The sequence below is a fragment of the Taudactylus pleione genome, unplaced genomic scaffold (assembly GCF_031769625.1).
Source record: "Taudactylus pleione unplaced genomic scaffold, aTauple2 ptg000442l, whole genome shotgun sequence".
Taxonomy (NCBI): domain Eukaryota; kingdom Metazoa; phylum Chordata; class Amphibia; order Anura; family Myobatrachidae; genus Taudactylus; species Taudactylus pleione.
The window spans coordinates 2,268,305-2,289,768 of record NW_028284844.1 but is presented as its reverse complement, the minus strand read 5'-3'; the positions used below and the strand labels follow the sequence as shown (position 1 = coordinate 2,289,768).

At 49.8% G+C, this 21,464-nt stretch overlaps 1 protein-coding gene across 12 annotated transcripts in view; it reads right to left on the bottom strand.

The window, feature by feature from the left end:
* The window catches only part of DOCK7 (dedicator of cytokinesis 7), a 219,732-nt gene that overhangs the window by 141,700 nt on the left and 56,568 nt on the right, over positions 1-21,464 (bottom strand). For all 12 annotated transcript variants that reach the window (XM_088447846.1, XM_088447849.1, XM_088447847.1 and 9 more), the window contains 4 exons: positions 20,992-21,157; positions 18,459-18,601; positions 14,564-14,657; positions 2,598-2,760 (listed from right to left, as the gene is read on the bottom strand). In XM_088447846.1, coding sequence (XP_088303972.1) covers positions 2,598-2,760; positions 14,564-14,657; positions 18,459-18,601; positions 20,992-21,157 — 566 coding nt within the window. The remainder of the gene's footprint in view (positions 1-2,597; positions 2,761-14,563; positions 14,658-18,458; positions 18,602-20,991; positions 21,158-21,464) is intronic.

Here is a 21,464-nt window from a genome sequence, read left to right as displayed (position 1 = left end):
CCATCGACCCGCTTGCGAGCGGGTCTGAATCAGGCCCTTTGTTCCTTCCCTGTCCTCCTGGATTTTAGGCACCTACACCATGTCTCAATGTGTGCCGCTCGTGCATTTTGTGCCACTGTCCTGTTGGTTGTGAAGAGCTTCCAGCCAAGTCATGGCAACAGTCAGGAGAAAGGTGTACACTGAGTGCCAAGGTGTCTGGCAGGAAGTTTCATCAGGCTTTTACTACAGACCTAACGTGTACCAATAGCTTGGGAGAGGGTTGGTTGTGTGTGAGACCCTGTTCCTGGTGCCATGCTCTAGAGAATCAGTCAGAAGAAGCCGATTCATGCACAGTAGCCCAATATGCCAACGTTACAACCTTACACTTGTGCATTATTTACTGCCCAATAAAACCTCAATTTCAACGGTAATAAGAAAAAGTAAAGCTCACAAGACCCTGTGCCCGGCTCGTACACGGTCACTGGAAAAACAATTGGGACCAAAGTCTATGACAGAGAAGAGTAGTCATAACTGCTAGGGGGTGTAATATAATGAGGTGCTCATCAGTCCTCCTGCTACAGATGAGGGGGTAGACTTACTAAAGCTTCTAAAAACAAAATAGCTACCAATCAGATTGTGTCTATCATTTTCTAGAACGCAACAGAGAAATAATAGCTAGGATCTGATTAGTTGCTCTGGGCAAAACCTCACACGTGTAAGGGACAGGAGGAGGAGGGGCAGACGTGTAAGGGACTGGAGGAGGAGGGGCAGACGTGTAAGGGACAGGAGGAGGAGGAGGGGCAGACATGTAAGGGACATGAGGAGGAGGGGCAGACGTGTAAGGGACAGGAGGAGGGGCAGACATGTAAGGGACAGGAGGAGGAGGGGCAGACGTGTAAGGGACAGGAGGAGGAGGAGGAGGGGCAGACGTGTAAGGGACAGGAGGAGGAGGAGGAGGGGCAGACGTGTAAGGGACAGGAGGAGGAGGGGCAGACGTGTAAGGGACAGGAGGAGGAGGGGCAGACGTGTAAGGGACAGGAGGAGGAGGGGCAGACGTGTAAGGGACAGGAGGAGGAGGGGCAGACGTGTAAGGGACAGGAGGAGGAGGGGCAGACGTGTAAGGGACAGGAGGAGGAGGGGCAGACATGTAAGGGACAGGAGGAGGAGGGGCAGACGTGTAAGGGACAGGAGGAGGAGGGGCAGACGTGTAAGGGACAGGAGGAGGAGGGGCAGACGTGTAAGGGACAGGAGGAGGAGGGGCAGACGTGTAAGGGACAGGAGGAGGAGGGGCAGACGTGTAAGGGACAGGAGGAGGAGGGGCAGACGTGTAAGGGACAGGAGGAGGAGGGGCAGACGTGTAAGGGACAGGAGGAGGAGGGGCAGACGTGTAAGGGACAGGAGGAGGAGGGGCACACGTGTAAGGGACAGGAGGAGGGGCACACGTGTAAAGGACAGAGGAGGGGGGGCACACATGTAAGGGACAGAGGAGGAGGGGCACACGTGTAAGGGACAGGAGGAGGAGGGGCAGACGTGTAAGGGACAGGAGGAGGGGCACACGTGTAAAGGACAGAGGAGGGGGGGCACACATGTAAGGGACAGAGGAGGAGGGGCACACATGTAAGGGACAGAGGAGGGATATGCCAGCAGCCCGTGTAAGGGACAGAGGAAGGGCATGACAGCAGGCCATGTAAGGGACAGGGGAGGACGGGCACATACGCATGCCAGCAGGCCTGTATAAGGGATAGAGGAGGGGCACGCCAGCAGCCCGCGTAAGGGACAGGGGAGGACGGGCACATACGCATGCCAGCAGGCCCGTATAAGGGATAGAGGAGGAGGGCTCATCACTGCCACCAGTATTTATTCACCATCAGTCGCGGATGCATTTTTTTAAACTATTCTCCACAGAAGGTTATACCAGCTGCTGAGCGATGCCGACCTTGTAGGGACCGTCCTTACGGCGTGAGCTTAGAATGTGCGCAGCTGTATAATCACATCTCTTTTTAACCATTATTTAAGTGTAACTAAGGAGTATTCCTATTAAAGTGACATGATGGGCTATGAACAGTGTCGTTTTTAAACTAATTATTACACAATTATTGAATTCTTTGTGTGTACTAATTGTTTATTACAAGTGAATGGACTCATTTTTCATTTGTTTTAATTTGCAAAGTGATCCTGTTATCAGCTTCGGAGTCCAGGTATAAGAACATGGGGTACGCAGTCATTGCGTCACAATGTCACTGCCGACATACAGTATCGTGTTTATTACGAACTTCATCATTGGATGACCAAACTGATAGGTCAGGGGTTCCCAACCACGGTCCTCAAGGCACACTAACAGCCCAGGTTTTAAGGATAACCATACTTGAGCACAGGTGACTTAATTAGTACCTCAGTTATTTTGATTCAACCATCTGTGCACAATCATGGATATCACTAAAACAAGGACTGTTAGTGTGCCTTGAGGGCCGAGGTTGGGAATCATTGTGATAGGTGAACGTGAACTATTGGTTGTTTTCTTACAAAACAGCTATCGTTAAACACTTGATCAACTGAGGACCTTTGCGAAATCACCATTGACAACACAGTTCTGGAACAACTGGTGACCTCCCCATTACCTGTACGTCGTGTTGGGGACATAGACGTCTCTCGCCGGAAATTCCAAGATCCCCCTTGTTGGCCTCACTCGGCTGTCAGGATAAGGTTTAACTTGTAATAATTCAGGTGTCAGACAATAGCTCGGATTCTCTGGGGCCGGAGAGATATCAATCTTCAGCTGAGCTGCGAATGATAAGGGGAACAGTGTAAAGACTCACATTCATGGTTAATTCATCACTCTAAGCTGTGCCGGGGAGATACCACGGCTACCACCTCGTGTGGACTGGCAGCGCTACTGCGGTTTATGGGCGGCAGTTAGAGACGGCAGCTCTTTAGATCAGCTTGGTGCCCACCCTCCCACATAATTATCACCATTCTCAAAAATATTTCATCAATTCTGAAGGCAATTAACAATTATTACAGTAGTACGGAGGAGGCGTGTCTTCACCACAAAGACAGGGCGGTCTATTGGACGCTCATCGCAGTTCAGCTACTGGGAGGTGATTAACCATCAACAGTCGCTACAGTTGCCGTCTACGGGCGAGATGTATCAAGCCCACAGCAACCAATCAGCTTCTGTCATTCACCTAGCACAGCATTTGAAATGACAGAAGCTCATTGGTTGACTTTAGGTAACTTCTTCACTTTATCTCTCTCCAAGTCTTGACACATCTCCCCGCTAGTGAGCTCTGTGGCCTCTTTGTTACTGCGACTGCCACCATAACTACTGTGAATATGGTGGTGAAGTGTCCTGGCTATGGGTACAGCAGTGAGCATCATGCAAAAACACAAGCACCATTGGCGGCTTTAAACTCCTAACATGGTACAGTCGCAGAAGATGCAATCACAGGCAGATGAACTTTCAGTGATCCCGTCGAATCCCATGTGACCCGATAGCAATGCGCACCAAATCTAGAGTTTGTATGTTGAACAAGTCAACAACATCATGACTTAGGACCTCATTCAGAGTCGCGAGCGAGCGCCGATGCGCTCGTAACCAACTCGATGGTTTGGCCTGCGCACGCACAGCGGCCGCAATGCACGTGCGCAAGCCCTGGAGCGACAGATAAACTCTGTTGCTCCGGAGCTCGCTACCAAAGGGGCGGCTATCGATGTTGAACGACAGCTGCCCCCGTTTGGTAGGCGGGCCAGGGGGGTGGTTTACAAAACTGAGGCGTTCCTTTACGAACGCCTACCGTTTTGGGGGCGGCCCCATTGACATCATAGCTGATGTCAGTGGGAAGCTTCCTGCTCCATCAGAGCAGAAAGCTCCCTGTGGCTTACGAGTGCCCAGACCCTACCCTAGGGTCTGGTCAAAAGCCCCGATGGTCGTGATGGTGATCACCATCGCGACCATCAACCTGGTCGGTCGTTAAGCTGTGGGTGGTAACCCACAGCTTAACGATCGACAAGGAGGCGGCCATCCGGGATGTTAGAGGCCGCCCTGATTCTGTGCGACCGCTTGCATCTAAAGACAGTCTCTGAATGAGGTCTTTAATCCCCACCAGACCGGAACTTCTGTCAGCCATGTTGGATAAAAACGGTGGTAAAGGGAAAGCTGCGGTGCGGTGACCCACTCAGAATAAATATTCTCCCACACAGTAACATTTCTATGCAGGGATACAGAAGAGAAGCAAGCCTGCCATGGATGAGCTACTAGTTTACGGGATGAGCATGGTATCCTGGCGGTGGCCATCCTGACGGTCACAGTACCGGCAGCGGATTCCACATGGTCAAAATTCCAAAAAATATTGGTAAATATTCTAACCCACCCCTCCCACAGCTTATCCCCAACTGTCCCCTCGGGCAGCCTAACCCTAACCCTCCCTATAGTCCCTAACCTTAAACCTCACCACAAGGATCCATCGGTACTGTGACCCGCCAGGATTCTGCTGCCGGTATTGTGACAGTGAGAATCCAGGACGTCAGAATCCTGACTACATCTCCTTGCCCCCCAAGGTCCAGCATATTCAATGGCCATTGTCCAGATGGACTGTCCCCTAATTGCTGAAATGTGCCTAGTACAGGGCTACCCAGACTGTCAGCATTCTACCTGCAGCTCGAGCACCAGAGGCGCCTACAATCCATACAAACTTCCCTCGCCCATTCCTGCCACCCTGCAGCCGAGGGAGGCTATGTGGATGCTGGTCTGTCTAGAAGATACAGAGGGGGAGTAGTTTCAGACTGAGGGGTCTATTTACTAAGCAGTGTTAGGAGACAGAGTGAAAAGTGATAAGGTGCCAGCCAATCAGCTCCCAACTATCATTTTTCAAACACGGCCTGTGAGATGACAGTTGGGAGCTGATTGGCTGGCACCTTATCACTTTTCACTCTGTCTCTTATCACTGCTTAGTAAATAGACCCCTTAGTGTATAATATCTCTAAAGTGCCAAAAATCCTGGATGAGCCTTTATACACCCAAGACTGTTACGGATGATGCAGACAGGCCATGAACGCAGTCGGCGTGTTTAGTTACTGTACATCGGGGCTCATTTAGCGTTCGGACCGAATCCAGCCGCTGGGTACAAAATTTGCTTCTGTCATAACTATTTAGTGCTGAAGGTTGGGGGGGACACGTAAAATACGCTCCCCAACATAGAACTCTGAGGGGGCGTGACCTGGTAAATACGCAGTATTAATATACAGCATGTGGCATTCCAGCTGCTGCGGAACTACACATCCCAGCATGTCCAGCAACAGCTTTGCTGTTAGGGCATGACAAAGAGTGGCAGGGCATGCTGGGATGTGTGGTTCCACAGCAGCTGGAGTGCCACGGGTTGACTACCTCTGTGTTAGAACATGCCACATTTATCCTGCATACAAAAAGGAGTTTGTTTTTGCGCCCCTTGTGGTCTCACATACTTTGCCTGGCATCACAATTAGCACACAGGCAACAATTCCATCCGACACTAAATCAGCCACATTATATACAAAAAACAAGAGATATGGTAAGAACTTACCTTTGTTATCTCTGTTTCTACGAAGTCCATAGGGTCCACAGGGTGACCTTGGGGTATAGCTGGATCCTGGATCCTCGGGCACCACGGAGTTAAAGCTTTCAGCTGCTCCCAGGATGCACTTGGGTCCATCCTCCTCTATACCCCGCCCCCGTGCCACAGGCACCTCAGTTGGTAAGCAGCCCAGGCCGGAGGAGGAGACGAAACAGAGAGAAGGAAGACTGGAACACACAAGAATCATACTCACAGAAATGGGAGACGGAAAACCGGTGACCAGTCACAGAGCCCACATGAAGCCAGGTGCGTCAGGGCGGGTGCCCTGTGGACCCTATGGACTTCGTAGAAACAGAGATAACAAAGGTAAGTTCTTACCATATCTCGTTTTCTACTTCAGGGTCCATAGGGGTCCACAGGGTGACCTTGGGGATGTCCCAAAGTAGTCCAACTAAGGGTGGGGACGCTCCTGTGCTGATAGGAGAACCCGGCACCCAAAGGATGCATCCTAAGAGGCAAAGGTGTCAAACGTATAGAACCTCAAAAAGGTCTGAATGGAAGACCAGGTGGCCGCCTTACACAGCTGAACAGCAGAGGCGCCACGGATAGCAGCTCAAGAAGGGCCCACAGACCGAGTGGAATGAGCCTTAACAGAGGCTGAAAAAGGTAAACCCTCCTGCATATAAGCCTCAATAATAACAGAACGAAGCCAACGGGCTAGAGCCTGTTTGTTGGCAGGCCAACCCCACTTGTGAAAACCGAAGAGGACAAACAATGAATCAGACTTCCTCACAGAACTAGTCCTGTCCACATAAACCTGGAGTGCACGGACAACGTCTAAAGAAGCCTCCCCAGCCGAAAGATCAGGCGACTGAATCAATTTCCTGATTAATGTGGAACCTGGAAACCACTTTAGGCAGGAAATCAGGACGAGTGCGAAGCACCGCTCTGTCCTGATGAAAAACCAGAAAAGGGGAACGACAGGAAAGCGCCCCTAAATCCGAAACCCTCCTGGCAGAAGCAATTGCCAAGAGGAAAACCGTCTTAAAAGTTAGCCACTTGAGCTCCACTGACTCCAAGGGCTCAAAAGGAGGACCCTGTAAGGCCCGAAGAACCACCGCCAAATCCCACGGGGCCACAGGTGGCACAAAGGGAGGCTGGATTCTTAAAACACCCTGGAAAAAGGTGTGTACATCCGGCATAGTAGCAATCCTGCGCTGGAACCACACCGACAGAGCAGACACGTGCACCTTCAGTGAGGAAAGACTTAATCCTAAATCCAAACCCGACTGAAGGAAAGCCAGAATACGCGAGACCCAGAACACCTGGGGATCATATCTTCTGGGCTCGCACCACTGAAAGTGTGCCACTCTGTGGTAGATCCTCGCCATGGTGGTAATAACGGAGCTAGAAAAGCCCCGAGACCTCAGGACGCCTGTCTCAAGAGCCATGCCGTCAAAGATAGTCGACCCAGATACGGGTGAAGACAGGGCCCCTGAGACAACAGGTCCCGTCGTTGAGGTAGGAGGTACGGAGCGTCGATGGACAGGCTCCGCAGATCGGAGTACCAGGGCCTTCTGGGCCACGGTGGGGCCACCAGGATCAGTGTGCCTCCGTCCTGCTTGAACTTGCGCAGGACCCGAGGCAGCAGAGATATCGGAGGGAACAAGTAAGCCAGGCGAAACAGCCATTTCACCGACAGCGCGTCTATCAGACTTGCGCCTGCATCCCTTGTCCTTGACTCGTATACGGGCAGCTTGTGATTGTGACGGGACGCCATCAGGTCCAGCTCTGGCAGCCCCCACTTGTCCACGAGTAGTTGGAATACCTCTGGATGAAGCGACCATTCCCCGGGATGCACGTCGTAACGGCTGAGGAAGTCTGCCTCCCAATTGAGGACTCCCGGGATGAAGACTGCCGAGAGAGCTGGAAGATAGCGCTCCGCCCAAGCCAGGACGCGGGACACCTCCGACATCGCAGCTCGACTGCGAGTCCCTCCCTGGTGATTGATGTACGCCACCATGGTGGCGTTGTCTGACTGCACCTGAACGGCCCTTCCGTGAAGAGCGGTGCCGGACGACTGCAGGGCTCTGTACACTGCCCGCAGTTCCAGGATGTTGATGGGAAGAATCGCTTCCTCCGCCGGCCAACGACCCTGAAGTGAAAAAGGAGCCTGTTACCACCCCCCAACCCCGGAGACTGGCATCTGTCGTTAGCAGAACCCATTCCGGGATCCAAAAGGGGCGCCCCTCGAGGAGATGAGCCGTCTGTAGCCACCAGGCCAGGGACAGACGCACCTCCGAGGACAACACCAGCATCTGAGAGCGGATCCTGTGTGGCAATCCATTCCATTCCGAAAGAATCAGCCTCTGCAGGGGCCTGGAATGGAACTGGGCAAACTCTACCATGTCGAATGCCGACACCATGGACCCCAAAACTCTCATCGCTGAGTGCACCGACACTCTGCCCCTGCTCAGACAACTGTGTATCCGCAGCTGTAAGGAGGAGACCTTCTCTGGAGTCAGAAAAATCCGTTGCAGATGAGAGTCTAGAAGGGCCCTCAAATGAACCATCCGCTGTGATGGGATGAGGGAGGACTTCTTCTAGTTGATCAATCACCCGTGCGCCTATAGACAAGCGACCGTCAGGTGGAGATGCTGGATCAGTACCTCCGGGGAGCTTGCCAGCAAGAGGAGGTCGTCTAGATACGGTAGCAACCGTATCCCCTGGCTCCGAAGGTGAGCCGCCATGACCGCCATCACCTTGGTAAATACCCTTGGTGCCGTGGAGAGGCCAAAGGGTAGAGCCCTGAATTGGTAGTGGTTGTGGAGAATAGCAAACCGCAGAAACCGTTGGTGCGATGTTGCTATAGGCACATGGAGGTAGGTGTCCTGGATATCCAGAGACACCATATAATCCCCCGGTTCCATCGCCAGAATGATGGAACGCAAAGTTTCCATCCTGAATTTGGGAACCCTGAGAAATCTGTTCAGGGACTTCAAATTGAGGATGGGGTGATGAGAGCCATTGGGTTTCTGCACCAGAAACAGCGTAGAGTAATACCCCATCCCACGTTGAGATTGTGGTACGGGTATAATGACCCCCGCCGTCAGCAAGGCCTCTACGGCTTCCTGAACCTGCAAGGCCTTGGTTTTGTCCTGAGAAGGACTCGTGCAAAAAAACTGGCGAGGTGGCCTGTGCCGAAAAGACAGGGCGTACCCCTGGGAGACCACTTCTCGCACCCAGGCATCCGTGGTGGTATTGTGCCAGCACTGGGCGAATTGAAGAAGTCGGCCTCCCACTCTGGGGTCCCCCAGAGGGAGGCCCATACCATCATGCCGAAGGCTTATCTTCTTGCTTGGAAGGCTTGCTTCTTTGGCTTTGAGGCCGTCTTGGTTGCGGACTGCCTCGGGAAGGACTGACCCTTTGCCTTGCCCTGAACCCGAAAGGAGCGAAAGGCCGAGCTCCGGACCTTAGCAGGTGTCGTAGCTGAAGGGAGGAAGGCTGACTTGGACTTTGCCAGGGTATCTACTATTTTGTCCAGGTCCGGACCAAATAGCAACTCTCCATTAAAAGGTAAGGCCTCCAAGCCTTTCTTTGAATCAGCGTCTGCTCTCCAAGACCTCAACCACAAGGATCTGCGAGCAGACACTGCTGCCGCCGAAACCCTAGAGGTCAGCAGGCTAGCATCCAAAGATGCTTCTCCAATGTAGGAAGCGGCATCTCTCATCTGTCCTAACAACGCCCTCTGGACATCCGGAGCTTCATCCGTAAACGTATCCTCCAAGGCGTTGGCCCAACCCTCAATGGCCTTGGCCACCCAGGAGATGGCCATGGACGGCCGGGCCACAGCCCCTGAGAGAGAATAAATAGACTTTAGACAAGTCTCCACCTTCCTGTCCGTAGGATCCTTCAGCGAGGATATAGACGGCAATGGCAAGGTAGCACTCCTGATGAGGCGTGTTACATGGGAATCAACCGCAGGCGGAGTTTCCCATTTCTTACAATGCGCCTCCGGAAACGGATAATTAGACGCCAACCGCTTCTGTGGCAGGAATCGCTTACTGGGCGTCTGCCAGGCCACCGCCATGTGATCCGTCAACTGATCAGACAAGGGGAACGCTGCAGAAGTAACCTTAGCTTTTTTAAAAACTAGGATACCTCGACTTGGGAGCAGGGGCCTCATCCTCAATCAGAAGAATGGCCCGCACCGCCCTAACCAGAGCCCGCACATTGATGTGTCTACTTAGTGTCTACCTCCTGGACTGAGGCATCTGAGGCTGAGTCATCCTGCACCTCGCCATCATCCGAGGACCCCTCAGAGTCCGAAAAATGCGCAGCCTGCGCTATAACTGCGCGTTTAGACGCCCTGGAGGGCACGTCGCTGCGCAACATCGACTGAAAAGCCGAAGATGCTGCCGCCAAATCTTGGACAGTGTGGGAAAGCGCATCCACCCAGGGTAGAGGAGCTGCCACAGGAGCCTGAAACGGCACCACAGCCTGCAGCGCCACAGGGGTGGACTGTATATACATTGGCAACCCCGCATAGGGACCAACAGGCTGAGACCTGCAATAGTCTGCAATAATTGTGGGACACCCGGGGAAAGGGGGATGGTAGGCTGGGGCAACGCTCTAGTAGGGACGACAGTCGGGACTGACAGACGGTCCGCGATGGACACCAGCACCTGGGAAAACATCGCCCATGGTGGCTCCTGCGACATAGGAGGTTTAGACATACCAGGGAGCGCCTGGCACCGTCCGCACAGGCCGTCCTGTGACAAATCCTCCCTATCCACTCCTGCAGAACAGCGCCTCAGGAGAACAATACCGGAGCCACGGAGTGCTCAATCTCCTCCTCAGACATGACAGACTATATAATTAAATATACAGTTATGACATAGGAAGAAAACGTGCGCACTCACCAGTGTGCTGGACAACAACCCACAATATGGTACTGTGTAGCACACAACTGTATGTGATGGACCTCATAAATACGTGATCTATATAAGTGAGGTCAGTAGAAACACCCTTCCCCCGCACACCTGTAGGGCTTGTAGGAGAAGGAAAGGGATAGGTATAGGCTGACAGTAAGTAGAAATTAGCACAGACAGGCAGCGCTAGCAAAAGTCATATACCATGCAGGAAGATATACTCACTGCACCTTTCCACTACAATCAACCTGCCCAGATTCAGTGTCTGGGAGGGCTATAGTGCTGTGTACACTGTCCTTGTCGGGGGAGAGGTACACAGGGGGACCGGTCCGCGTGCTCCCTGAAGATCTGCGCTGCCACAGAGAAAATGGCTGCTGGAGACCTCAGAGGAGGAGTGGCCCGAGTATCTGCAGCTCAGCGACGCCAGACTACGAGCTGAAAGGCGCGCTGAGCTGAGGGGAGGAGCCGCTAGACAGGGAAGGCTTCCTCCCCTGGCTAGCCTATTAACCCCCGGGTTGCCGGCATCCCGCTTGCCGCGTTACCCTGGTGGTCTAGTGGGGTATGCCTCCACTGGAGGGGGAGCCCGCCGCAACCGCTAGCGCCCCCGGTCTGTCCCCTAAACCGGGGGCATGGGACTGCATTTAAAAGGAACCTGCGCACCGCCGCTAATCAGCGGTGCGCGGCTTACCTTGCTCTCCCCAGCGTCTCCGGCAGCAGTCCCGGAGGAAACCAGAGTCCGGCTAGTACAGACTCTGGCTTCCCCCGCCGCGATCCCCAGTTCAGTGCTGGCGTCGCGGCGCCAGCAGGGAGAAGGAGCGGCAGAGTGGGCGTCTGTACAGACAGCCCATCGCTGCCGCTCTGGAGAAAAACTGTAGTAAAAATAAATTTAGCCAAGTTAAATAAAAAAAAATTAAAAGCTTTAGGGGGCTGCTCCTGCAGCCCACCCCGCAGGGTGACCCGACTCCGGCCGGGCACCTTCTTAAACTGAGGTGCCTGTGGCTCGGGGGCGGGGTATAGAGGAGGATGGGCCCGTGCATCCTGGGAGCAGCTGAAAGCTTTAACTCCGTGGTGCCCGAGGATCCAGGATCCAGCTATACCCCAAGGTCACCCTGTGGACCCCTATGGACCCTGAAGTAGAAATACAGAGGCCGGGATGGTAGAACTTTAAATTAAATTGTATAGAAGAACAAATGTAAATGCATTAGAGTGCCCTATATCTAGGGTCTGATTTGTGCACAATTTAACCGGCTAAATTAGTTTTTTCAAAAAAACGCTCAGATATAGTTTTTTATTTTTATTTAATTAAGCTCAGAACATAATATTAAAAATATATTTAAATATTTACCTAAAATAAAAAATATTAGATATGGTTACAGGGTGTCTCATGTCCACAAGCCCCCATTGTAAAATTACTTCCCACTCCGACAGTGTCTCTATTAGATCCCCCCAAGCAGCAACAGATACCATGTGGCCATAACCCCCGCTCCTCTAGGGGTGGTCAATCCCCATTAGCACATATAGACCCCAAATGTTTTAGTAACCACCATTATCCATGCACCTTAGAATAATGTTAACTATAATGCAGAGGCCAGCAAAAGTAAATATACCAGAGGGGACATCACAGGATTAAATAACCTTTACTCTAAATTCAACTGTAGAAAGCAAAAAGTATCCAAAACAAATACAACCAACAGTCCAACATGTAGGGGTGTCACATGGGGATGCGGTTAATTTACTGCCACCCAGAATGCCGGCCGTCGGAATTCAGAGGCCGACCTGGGACTAAACATAGGCGTCAAAATGCTGACACCTATCTTTAGCCCCACGCCGAAATCCTGATGCCCGGCATCCCAAACAAGGTAAACCGAGGACAGTTAGGTTGTAGCCGCGCGGGGTGGGAGCTTTAGGTTTAGGTACCCCCGTGGGGACTTAGGGTTGGGCACCCCCGGGGAGATTTAGAGTTAGGTTAGGGGATGGGAGGTTAAGGTCAGGCACTCCCCAGGAGGGTTAGGTTTAGAGTGCGGGAAGAGGAGGGTTAGGTCCGCGAACCCCGGGGGGACTTAGGTTAGGCACCACCAAGGGAGGGTTACGGTTAGTGTGGGGGGGGAGCGGGGCAGGGGAGGGTTAGCATACTTACGAGCTGCTGTCGGGATTTCCTCCCCTTGGGCTTCCGGCTTCGGTATGAGAACCGGCGGCTATTCAGCCGTTGGTATTTCATACCGATTCCGTCACGTGTATTTATTAGGTTTATGGTATAATAAGTAAAAAAAAAAGTGTCTCCTATAAGTCTGTGCTAGTTCCCCAGCAGCAATAACACAAATGATTAATCAATTACTGAAAAAAAATAAAATGCTGAGATTATATAGACGTTGCTATAATTTTGCCCTGGTGCGCCCCAACTCTTTGTTCTCTGGAGTAGCAGAAATACACCAGCGGATTCGTGCAACGGTCACATCAAAATCCAACATGGAAATGCACATCTGAGACAACACAGACCCCACTAAAAGTACAGGATGAGTCCCACCCAGCCACTGACAGTCACATTGAGGAGCGGAAGCTCACTGGGTTATGCCGAATCCCCCATTATCCAATTTCAATACTCCGGCTTGGCAAAAGGAAAGATCATTTCTAAACTGCTCATCCAAGTTAGCAGACTCTGAGCCTGATTAATTACGGATCGCTATTGCAATCGCAACTGCGATTACGCACGCAGACCCACTGCAAAAATATGCTAATATTTGCAATCACAATGCCGTCACAGCCCCACATAAAGACGCCCACTTCCCCTTACTCACATCTGTAATACATTGCAAGTCTGCAAAAATATCGGTACCATCGAGTAACATCGGAGCCTCAAGCACAAGTCAGACCTTACTCAGAATTTGCAAGCCCCGTCGCACGCTGCGAGTACTCAGGCGTATGCCATAGCAGTGGCTAATTTATGCACGCCCATGCAACGGCGTTCAAACAGTCAGGCACGCCTGCGTTCCTCCTACCATACCCGTCACCACCCCCAAACGCGCACTTCCTGTTACTCACTCTGCGATGGGTCTGCGTGGTCTCTGTGATCGCAGTGCCGTCACAGTAGAGCCTTCAACGCACTGCGATGTATGCGCAGTACACAACAATCGGCTGTCTGCGTGCGTAATCGCAATAGCGATTCGTATTAAATCAGGCCCTCTTTTAGGTTGCACGGAACACCCTCCACTCCACCTGTGCAAAGTTACTGTGCGCTGCAAGCCCCGCCCCTCTTACTCTGTAAGCCCACCCACTTCGCTGGAATAAGACCTACGTAGAGCTTTTCTGCCTGAAATATTGAAGAGATTTTCTGCGCGGTTGTGACACCATCCATAGTAATTTGGCTTTAACAGGCCATGAGAAATACAGTGACTTCTGGGACTGATTCAGACCCGCTCGCAAGCGGGTCGATGGTGGGGCATTGCGCACGCCGCGTGCGCAAGCCCCGGAGCGAGTGAGAAATTCACTCACTCCGGGGCTCTCTACAAACGGGGCGGCTGTCGATGTTGATCGACAGCTCGCCCCGTTTTGTAGTCGGGGAGGGGGGGTGGCTGGTCAAACAGAGGCGTTCCTGAATGAATGTCTGCCGTTTGTGGCCGGCTCACTGGGGCTTGCGGGAATGAGACCCTACCACAAGGTCGCAAGCCCGATGGTCAGCTTAGTGAGCGTCCAGGAGGCCGGGTCAAAAAAAAACAAAACGGCCGCCCTGATTCAGAGCGAGCGCTCGCTTTATGCGAGCACCTCTAAATCAGGCCCTCTGTACGCTGTTCCACTGTCACAGTATAGATTGTACGCAGGGTGTAATCATTACAGTATTGTCACAAGGCAATCAGGAGTACTGAGCCACGGTTAACACGCAGCATAGTGGTGACGGATTCTACTCTCCCAGATATGAGTCACTGAATACGGAACTTCCTGCAAGACCACACATTTTTTTTTTTTGTGTAATTAAAAAAAATAAAAGGAACTGAACATTAGAATCTCGCATATATATTTTGCAACTTCCCGGCCAATTGCTGCCTCACATCCCCATAACATTTTATAGGAAAAAACGTATTAGCTCAGAAAAACACAGAAAATAAATACCAGTAATAGGTCGCAGTCTTCTTAGAACAGAAGACGGTCTCCTCATGTCAGCCAAGAACTTGTACAAATCCTCGTCACTTAGCCGATCGCCTTCCTACGGGAATCAAGAATAATACAAATTAAAATCAAAACAAAATTATGCAACGGGTTCATGAAATGAAAAAACAAACAAAAAAACAATTATATGAAAAGAAAAAGGACCGATGCCTCATTAAACCATTAGCAGGGTTTTCAGTCACTAGTAGTTGGCCGTGGGACATCACCGCGATTTCCAGCTGCGCACGTTACCGTTTAATTAGGTAGGACATCTTTGCTTAGTTTCATGAGCACCTTTGTGGGGTGCAAGGAAAAAATATCAGCAACGGTGTTGGTTTCGGGGTGCCTTGGTCAGTCTGTCCAGAGGCACAGCGCTAGTAACTGGATATACTCTCTTATGTCGTTCCGATTCGGCCCAGCTTATCGGCCCGGATCATTCAGTGTGTACGGCCAATCTGCGCACTCCCGTAGTCGTTAGCAATATCGTCCGGTTGGCCGTGCTGCATGGCCAACTGTACGATATCACATGCTGCGCCACAAAAGGTAATGAAGGACGGAACGAGAGATCATTCCATCCTTATTACATCGTTCTGATGCATACTGCGGATACGATGTTGGCCGCCATTTCGTCCCGGTACAAGTCGCTCCAGTGTGTACCCAGCTTTAGGGTTTTACAAATAATCAAGGAGCTCTGTGACTGCATATAATTGCAGAAAAAAAAGGTATTTGCCCTCCAGCACACTGCAGCAAAGTCAACAAAAAATACTTGAATCCTACATGATAATAGAAATTCAGAGGTATTAGTTACATACATTTGCAAATATATGAATAAGCGCCAGGCCATCGTCAAGGCTCCTCTATACTGGCGTCCCTAACATTAAGGAGTTCACATCCGAGGAGCAGGGTACACCAAAAAATTCCAGCCAAGAACCATCCCCAGGGCATCACACCGAAAAGGGGAAAAAAGGTGATAGTGAAGTGTAAAGAATAGATGTGTAAAGATAAATCAATAAGTGTTAATAAAATGAAAGAAATAAAATGACATAAATAATAAACAAACAATTAGAGAAGTGATAAAAAATATCTATGTGAATTAAGTGGTGATGCCCTGAAAAAGGCCCAGCCAGAACAACTCCGGGGCCCCACTCCCAAACGCTCACCCCAAAATAATTATTGCTACATAATAGTAGCACCCTCTCTGGGTCATATAATTACATACAATACTGCATATAAATGTACAAGATCACACCCCCCAAAAAAATACATAGTAAGATGTTCATTGTTCATTATAATACATAATATTTTCATTAAAAAAACACAAAAGGTCCTCATTCAGGGATGTTCGTGCACCCGATGTTTACGCACAACTTCGATGGTTTTAAAGCTGCATATGCACAGAAGCCGCCCTGCGCAAGTGCAGATCTGCTTCTGCGATGTCACTTGCAGTTCCCCAAATACCGCATGACTGACATGCTGCCAGCGTTTGAGGGTGGCGGTAACACCCGCAGAAAACGGGAGGGTGCGTCGGCTCCATTTTAGGCGTGCCAAAGCAATTGGCCTTGGACGTCGCTTAATTTTCCCGGACACCCTGAGTAACCTCGGACTGCTTGCCACCCTGGGGAGAAATGTCCTTGGTAGGGGAGTTCCAGATTAACCTCTGACGGAGGAGCTCTCCCTCGCCCCGCAAACTGAAGGGGCCGTAACCTGGGATTGCTTGGTTTGGGAGTTAGTCCCGCAACCCTGGTCTGGAAACCCCCAGTCAACTACTCAGACTTAGGATTTAAGAGCCAACCCTGGTCCAAGAGTGGCCCATGCAATTGCAAAAACGGCCTCACATTTTCTGTCTGTGCTATATTTTAAGGCTGCGGCATTTGTATTGGGAATGACCGTAGGTTTGGTCAATCTTGCTATGGTGGAACCACCCAGCTGGACATGTCCGTGTCAACAAAGAGGAAAGTAGAGGTTAATCTACGAGGCAATTGACACTATTGGTCAGGTTGAAGCCAGGCTTCATGTAGAATTAACAGAAAAACTTGATAAAGATGGAAAGACAACTTGCTGCTTTCTCTTAAGCTTGAATAAGGAGGAAGTATCTGCTGTCGTAGGGGGCGCTCTCTCCCAAATACTGAGAGTCTGGCGGACAGCTCGAACCTGTTCTTCACCTCCTTGACTAGTAAGGGGGTCCTCCTCCTGAAATAACTGGTCTTCACCATCCTCCTAGGAAGAATTTTCCTAGATCGATTCCCGGGTGCCTGGCATTTGCCAGTCAGGGGTTTCAAACATTTTTGCAGATGTGGAAGGACCCATAGAGAGACTTCTTTCAGGGCACTCAGTGGTTCCTGGGAAAGAACCACCAACTCCCCAGGAGGTATAGGAACCTGAGCTTCGGTCTGAGGAGAAGAGGCGACGTCGTTTACCTCAGATTGACGTTCTACCACACCGATACGCAAAGCAATAGCACAGGCCATCAAACTTGGCTCATTCAGGCAATGCTCTCTCGGCCTGCTCATCTCCGGATGTGTGCTGACTGTGGTCCTGGGCCTCACAAGCTGCACAATGGGCGTTTGCTTTTGCGTGACTAATTTATTTGAACGGATAAAATACCTCACAGAGACAGTTTTCCCTGCTTAGTTTCGTAATGATCTCCATGTCAGATATGAAGGCAAAAAATTGTACTAAATAAACCAGGTCCAAGATACCAAAGAACCAGTCATAGAAAATACTTCCCTCATCTCCAAGGTAACCAGTAAGTGCCAGCTCCAGAGCCCAGACTCTATAGCCGAAGTCTGCAGAGTCCCCCAGAATGAATAAGAGAGAGAATTGACGCAACGCGAAGAAAACGCTTGTTGGTAGGTGGCTATGAACAGGTACCATAACTTATATTAGTTATCGAGCCCCTAGTGTCCGAAAGTGTTCCCTGGGCTTTTATTACGCGTTTTAAGCACTTGATTCTTAACACCTGGGTGTACAAGCCCCTGGCAGTGACTGTTGTGTCTATTCAGTGTCTTCAATCTGACGTGTTCCTCAGCTAAAGCCCTGTCCTGTCTCTCTCTTAAGCTGGCCACACATTAGACCAACTTACATCTAACCAGCCAACTAGTTGATTGGTTGGAATGAAAATCTGGTAATGTATGGGAGGAAATGACAATCAGCAATTTGCTCCCAAACGCCGGAAAATGGGCAAAAAACTGTTGTTTGAACAAATTGTTTAGATCAAACAATTAACAAACTTGTCTGACGACCATTTTCATCTGTTCTCTGGCATTTAGGAGCAAATTGCTGATCATCAGTTACTCCCATACGTTACCAGATTTTCATTCAAACTATTGGTGAGCGGGTTCGGTTTTACTCGGTTTTACTCGGTTCTTATCGCCACTTTACCGCAAATTCGGCTGGATTTTATTCGCTATCCAAAACACGTGTTCGGCGATAGCCAATAAAAAGATCCGAGTAAAACCGAACCCGCTCACCCCTAATTCCAACCAATCAACTAGTTGGATGGTTGGATGAAAGTTGGTCTAGTGCAGTGTTGGCTAACCTTGACACTCCGGCTGTTATGGAACTACATAACCCAGCATGCACTGCTACAGTTTTGCTATTAGGGCATGCCAAAACTGTGGCAGGGCATGCTGGGATATATAGTTCCACAACAGCTGGAGTGTCAAGGTTAGCCAACACTGGTCTAGTGTGTGGCCAGTTTTACAAATGATCAACAAAATAATGTTGAACATTGCAAATTTTAAATAAATTGAGAAAAGTAACAATAAATGAATATTAAATTACTAATGCTAAACCGTGTTCTCTTAATTTTTATGTGCATCTCTGCAACAGAAGCAACATGAAAGACAACTCTCCCCACCTGTTTGAAGAAGTTGGTGACGGTGAGCGTCGCTGGCCGGAAGGTGGTCAGGTTGCAAGATTCGTCTCCGCTGGTGGTGCGTTCTAGGGATCTCCGACCAACGATGCTGGAATTCCTCCGTTCTGACCACGAGCCTTTGCGTTCTAACCAGGAGACATGGAACAGGCTTGTCGATATCAGACCAATATATAAAGCGGACATGGAGGAGTACGCATTTGGGGGAATACATACAATCATTATACCCATTCAGTTTCTACTGTTGAAAGAAAACGCAGACACGCGGACCACACACACTTGCTATTAGAGCTTAGGGTCACTGGGCAGCAGCAAAAAGCTAACGAACTAATTGTGCCGATAAGAGTCTTGTTTTTGAGCTATATTAGTAGTGGCTGGACAATGTATTTTCGCACCAAAGATCCCGAACAGTACACATCCCCCTGGGCTACAAACGCATCATCATCAGCTAAAAAAAACTTTTTTATTTGTATTGTGATCGCTTTAAATTAATTTTAAATGAGGGAACTGCAGAACAATATCAATCAATCGTTCATTATATCGCGCAGTGGATATGCCGTCATCAAGCGATGCACGCTCCCGCTGGTTGTTTATGACGTTGCTCATCGCCTGAACCTACTGTCCGACCTGACGATATCGTCAGGTTGTGCAGGTTCGGAGGGTGCCGGCACTGAACGATATATCAACGATATATCGTTCAGTGTGGGTTCAGGGCCCGATTCAGACCCGCTTGCAAGCGGGTCAATGGTGGGCCAGTGCGCAGGTGCGGCATGCGCAAGCCCCGTAGCGAGTGAGAAATCACTCGGTCCGGGGCTCGCAACAAAACGGGGCGGCTGTCGATGTTGATCGACAGCTCACCCTGTTTTGTAGGCGGGGAGGTGGCTGAACGAACAGAGGCGTTCCCGAAGGAACGCCTGGCGTTTGTGGGCGGCCCTACTGACATCACTAGTGATGTCAGTTGTGGACTTCCGGCTCTATTAGAGCAGGAAGTCCACTCGGGCTTGCGAGACCTGAGACCCTACTACAGGGTCTCCTCGCAAGCCCGATAGTCGCGATAATCGCGACCATCTCCTGCCCGCTCACGCTAGCTGTTGGTGGGCACCCACAGGTTTGCGAGCAGAAAAAATAAAAAATTCCTCCCGCCCTGATTCAGAGCATGCGCTCGCAAATAGAGAGCCCCTCTGAATCAGGCCCTCAATGTCCACTGCACAATATAATGAACAATTGAACAAAATCGTTATCGTTAATTATATTGTGAAGTGGATACGTGGCTTAAATCAGGCACTTAGACACTGTGGCCCCGGGCCCGCTGGCGTTTAAGGCACTTGCCTCTTCTGCCTTGCACCTTATCCCGGTCCTGCTTTTCATTATCTTTTAACCACGCAGCGTATTTTTCTGTAAGGAATTTTTATTTTTTTTTAGGAATTTCAGTCCCACAACAACTCCAAAGCTTTGAAAAGTAAAAGCAGGAAGGACTTTGTGGACTGGCTTGAAAAACAGAGCAATAAGCTACTTAAAGTTCATTAAGGCTATACGGTGTTCTTAATAATAGATGGTCTACATTTTGCACAGAACGTATCTTTCCCCACATAGGAGATTTTTGATTGGTTTATCTGATTCGCATCATTGTTTTAAATGTGGAAATCCCCAGGCAGACCTAAAACACTGCCTTTGGGATTGTCCTATCATACGTAAATTTTGGATTGATGTTCGTTTATATTCAGTAACACATTTAATCAATTTTCTACCTCTAAGTCCAGAGTGGGCACTGTTTGGGATTATTCCCAGTGATCTGCGTATAACAAGAGGAAGCCGTAAATTATTATTGGCTGTGAGTGCTGCGGCGAGGAAATCCATCCTGCAGACCTGGATCAACCCGGAACCACCTTCCATGAGTCTTTTCAAAGCTAAACTTTTCTATCTCTTTAGAATGGAGTGGGTGGGAGCTACTTTGGAAAAGGAGACACAGGTTGAACGTTTTTTCGCAGTTTGGGAGAGTTACATTGTAACCCTTTCTACAGCTGTTAAGACACAGATATGTAACTCGTTTTCAAACACTATATGGTTTATGCAGCGTATGGTGGATAACGATCCTCCAATAGTTTTGTAAATCTGGATTATAGAAATTAATCTATAGACAAAATTTTCAAGGGTACTGCTTGAGGAGGAAAAGTGGGGGTGGAGATAGGAGAAATAACAAAGACATCTTTTGTTATAATTCTTTTCAGAAGTGTATTTCTTTTTATAGTGTCTGTTCCATATGTTTCCCTTATTATAAAGTTACCATGTCAGAGACTGTTTGTTATACAATATTTGAGCTATTTAGTATATTTCTGAAAAGACACAATTTGTACTAACATTTATCGTCATTTTTCTTGACTACTCTGTACACTGTTTGATAATATGCATTGCTTTAATAAAAAAAGTGTTTTAAAAAAAAAATAATAGATGGTCTTTAAAACAATTCCCACCTCCGACAACCTTTCCACAGACGGGTATAAAAATGCCAGTGTAATACCTCCAGGTCCTATTTCTAACTCGTTGGAATCCCGCTCCAGGCTCCCGGCGCTGCTCACGATGTTCATTAGATGAATTGCAGTCCACGCAAAGGGCATGCGATACCGCCCCAGCCTCTGGCAGAACTGCTCGCCTTGACTGCGCAGCTTTTCCAACTTCTCTTTGTTCTACGAAACAAGACATCATCAGTGGTGCTAGAATGTACATGTAGTGCCCCTGCATCTAGCCCCGGACACTGGGCCTGATTCAGAGCCGGAAGCTGTGAAAGAGCGCTCGCTCTGAATCAGGGCGTTTTTCGTTTTTTTTTGGAGCGGCCTCCTGGCCGCTCGCATAGCTGTGGGTTACCACCCACAGCTATTGGGAGCGGCCAGGATGATGGTCGCGATGGTCAAGATCATCGTGACGAGACCCTTGTGGTAGGGTCTCGTGGCCACAAGCCCCAGAGAGCTTCTGGCTCTAATAGAGCAGGAAGCT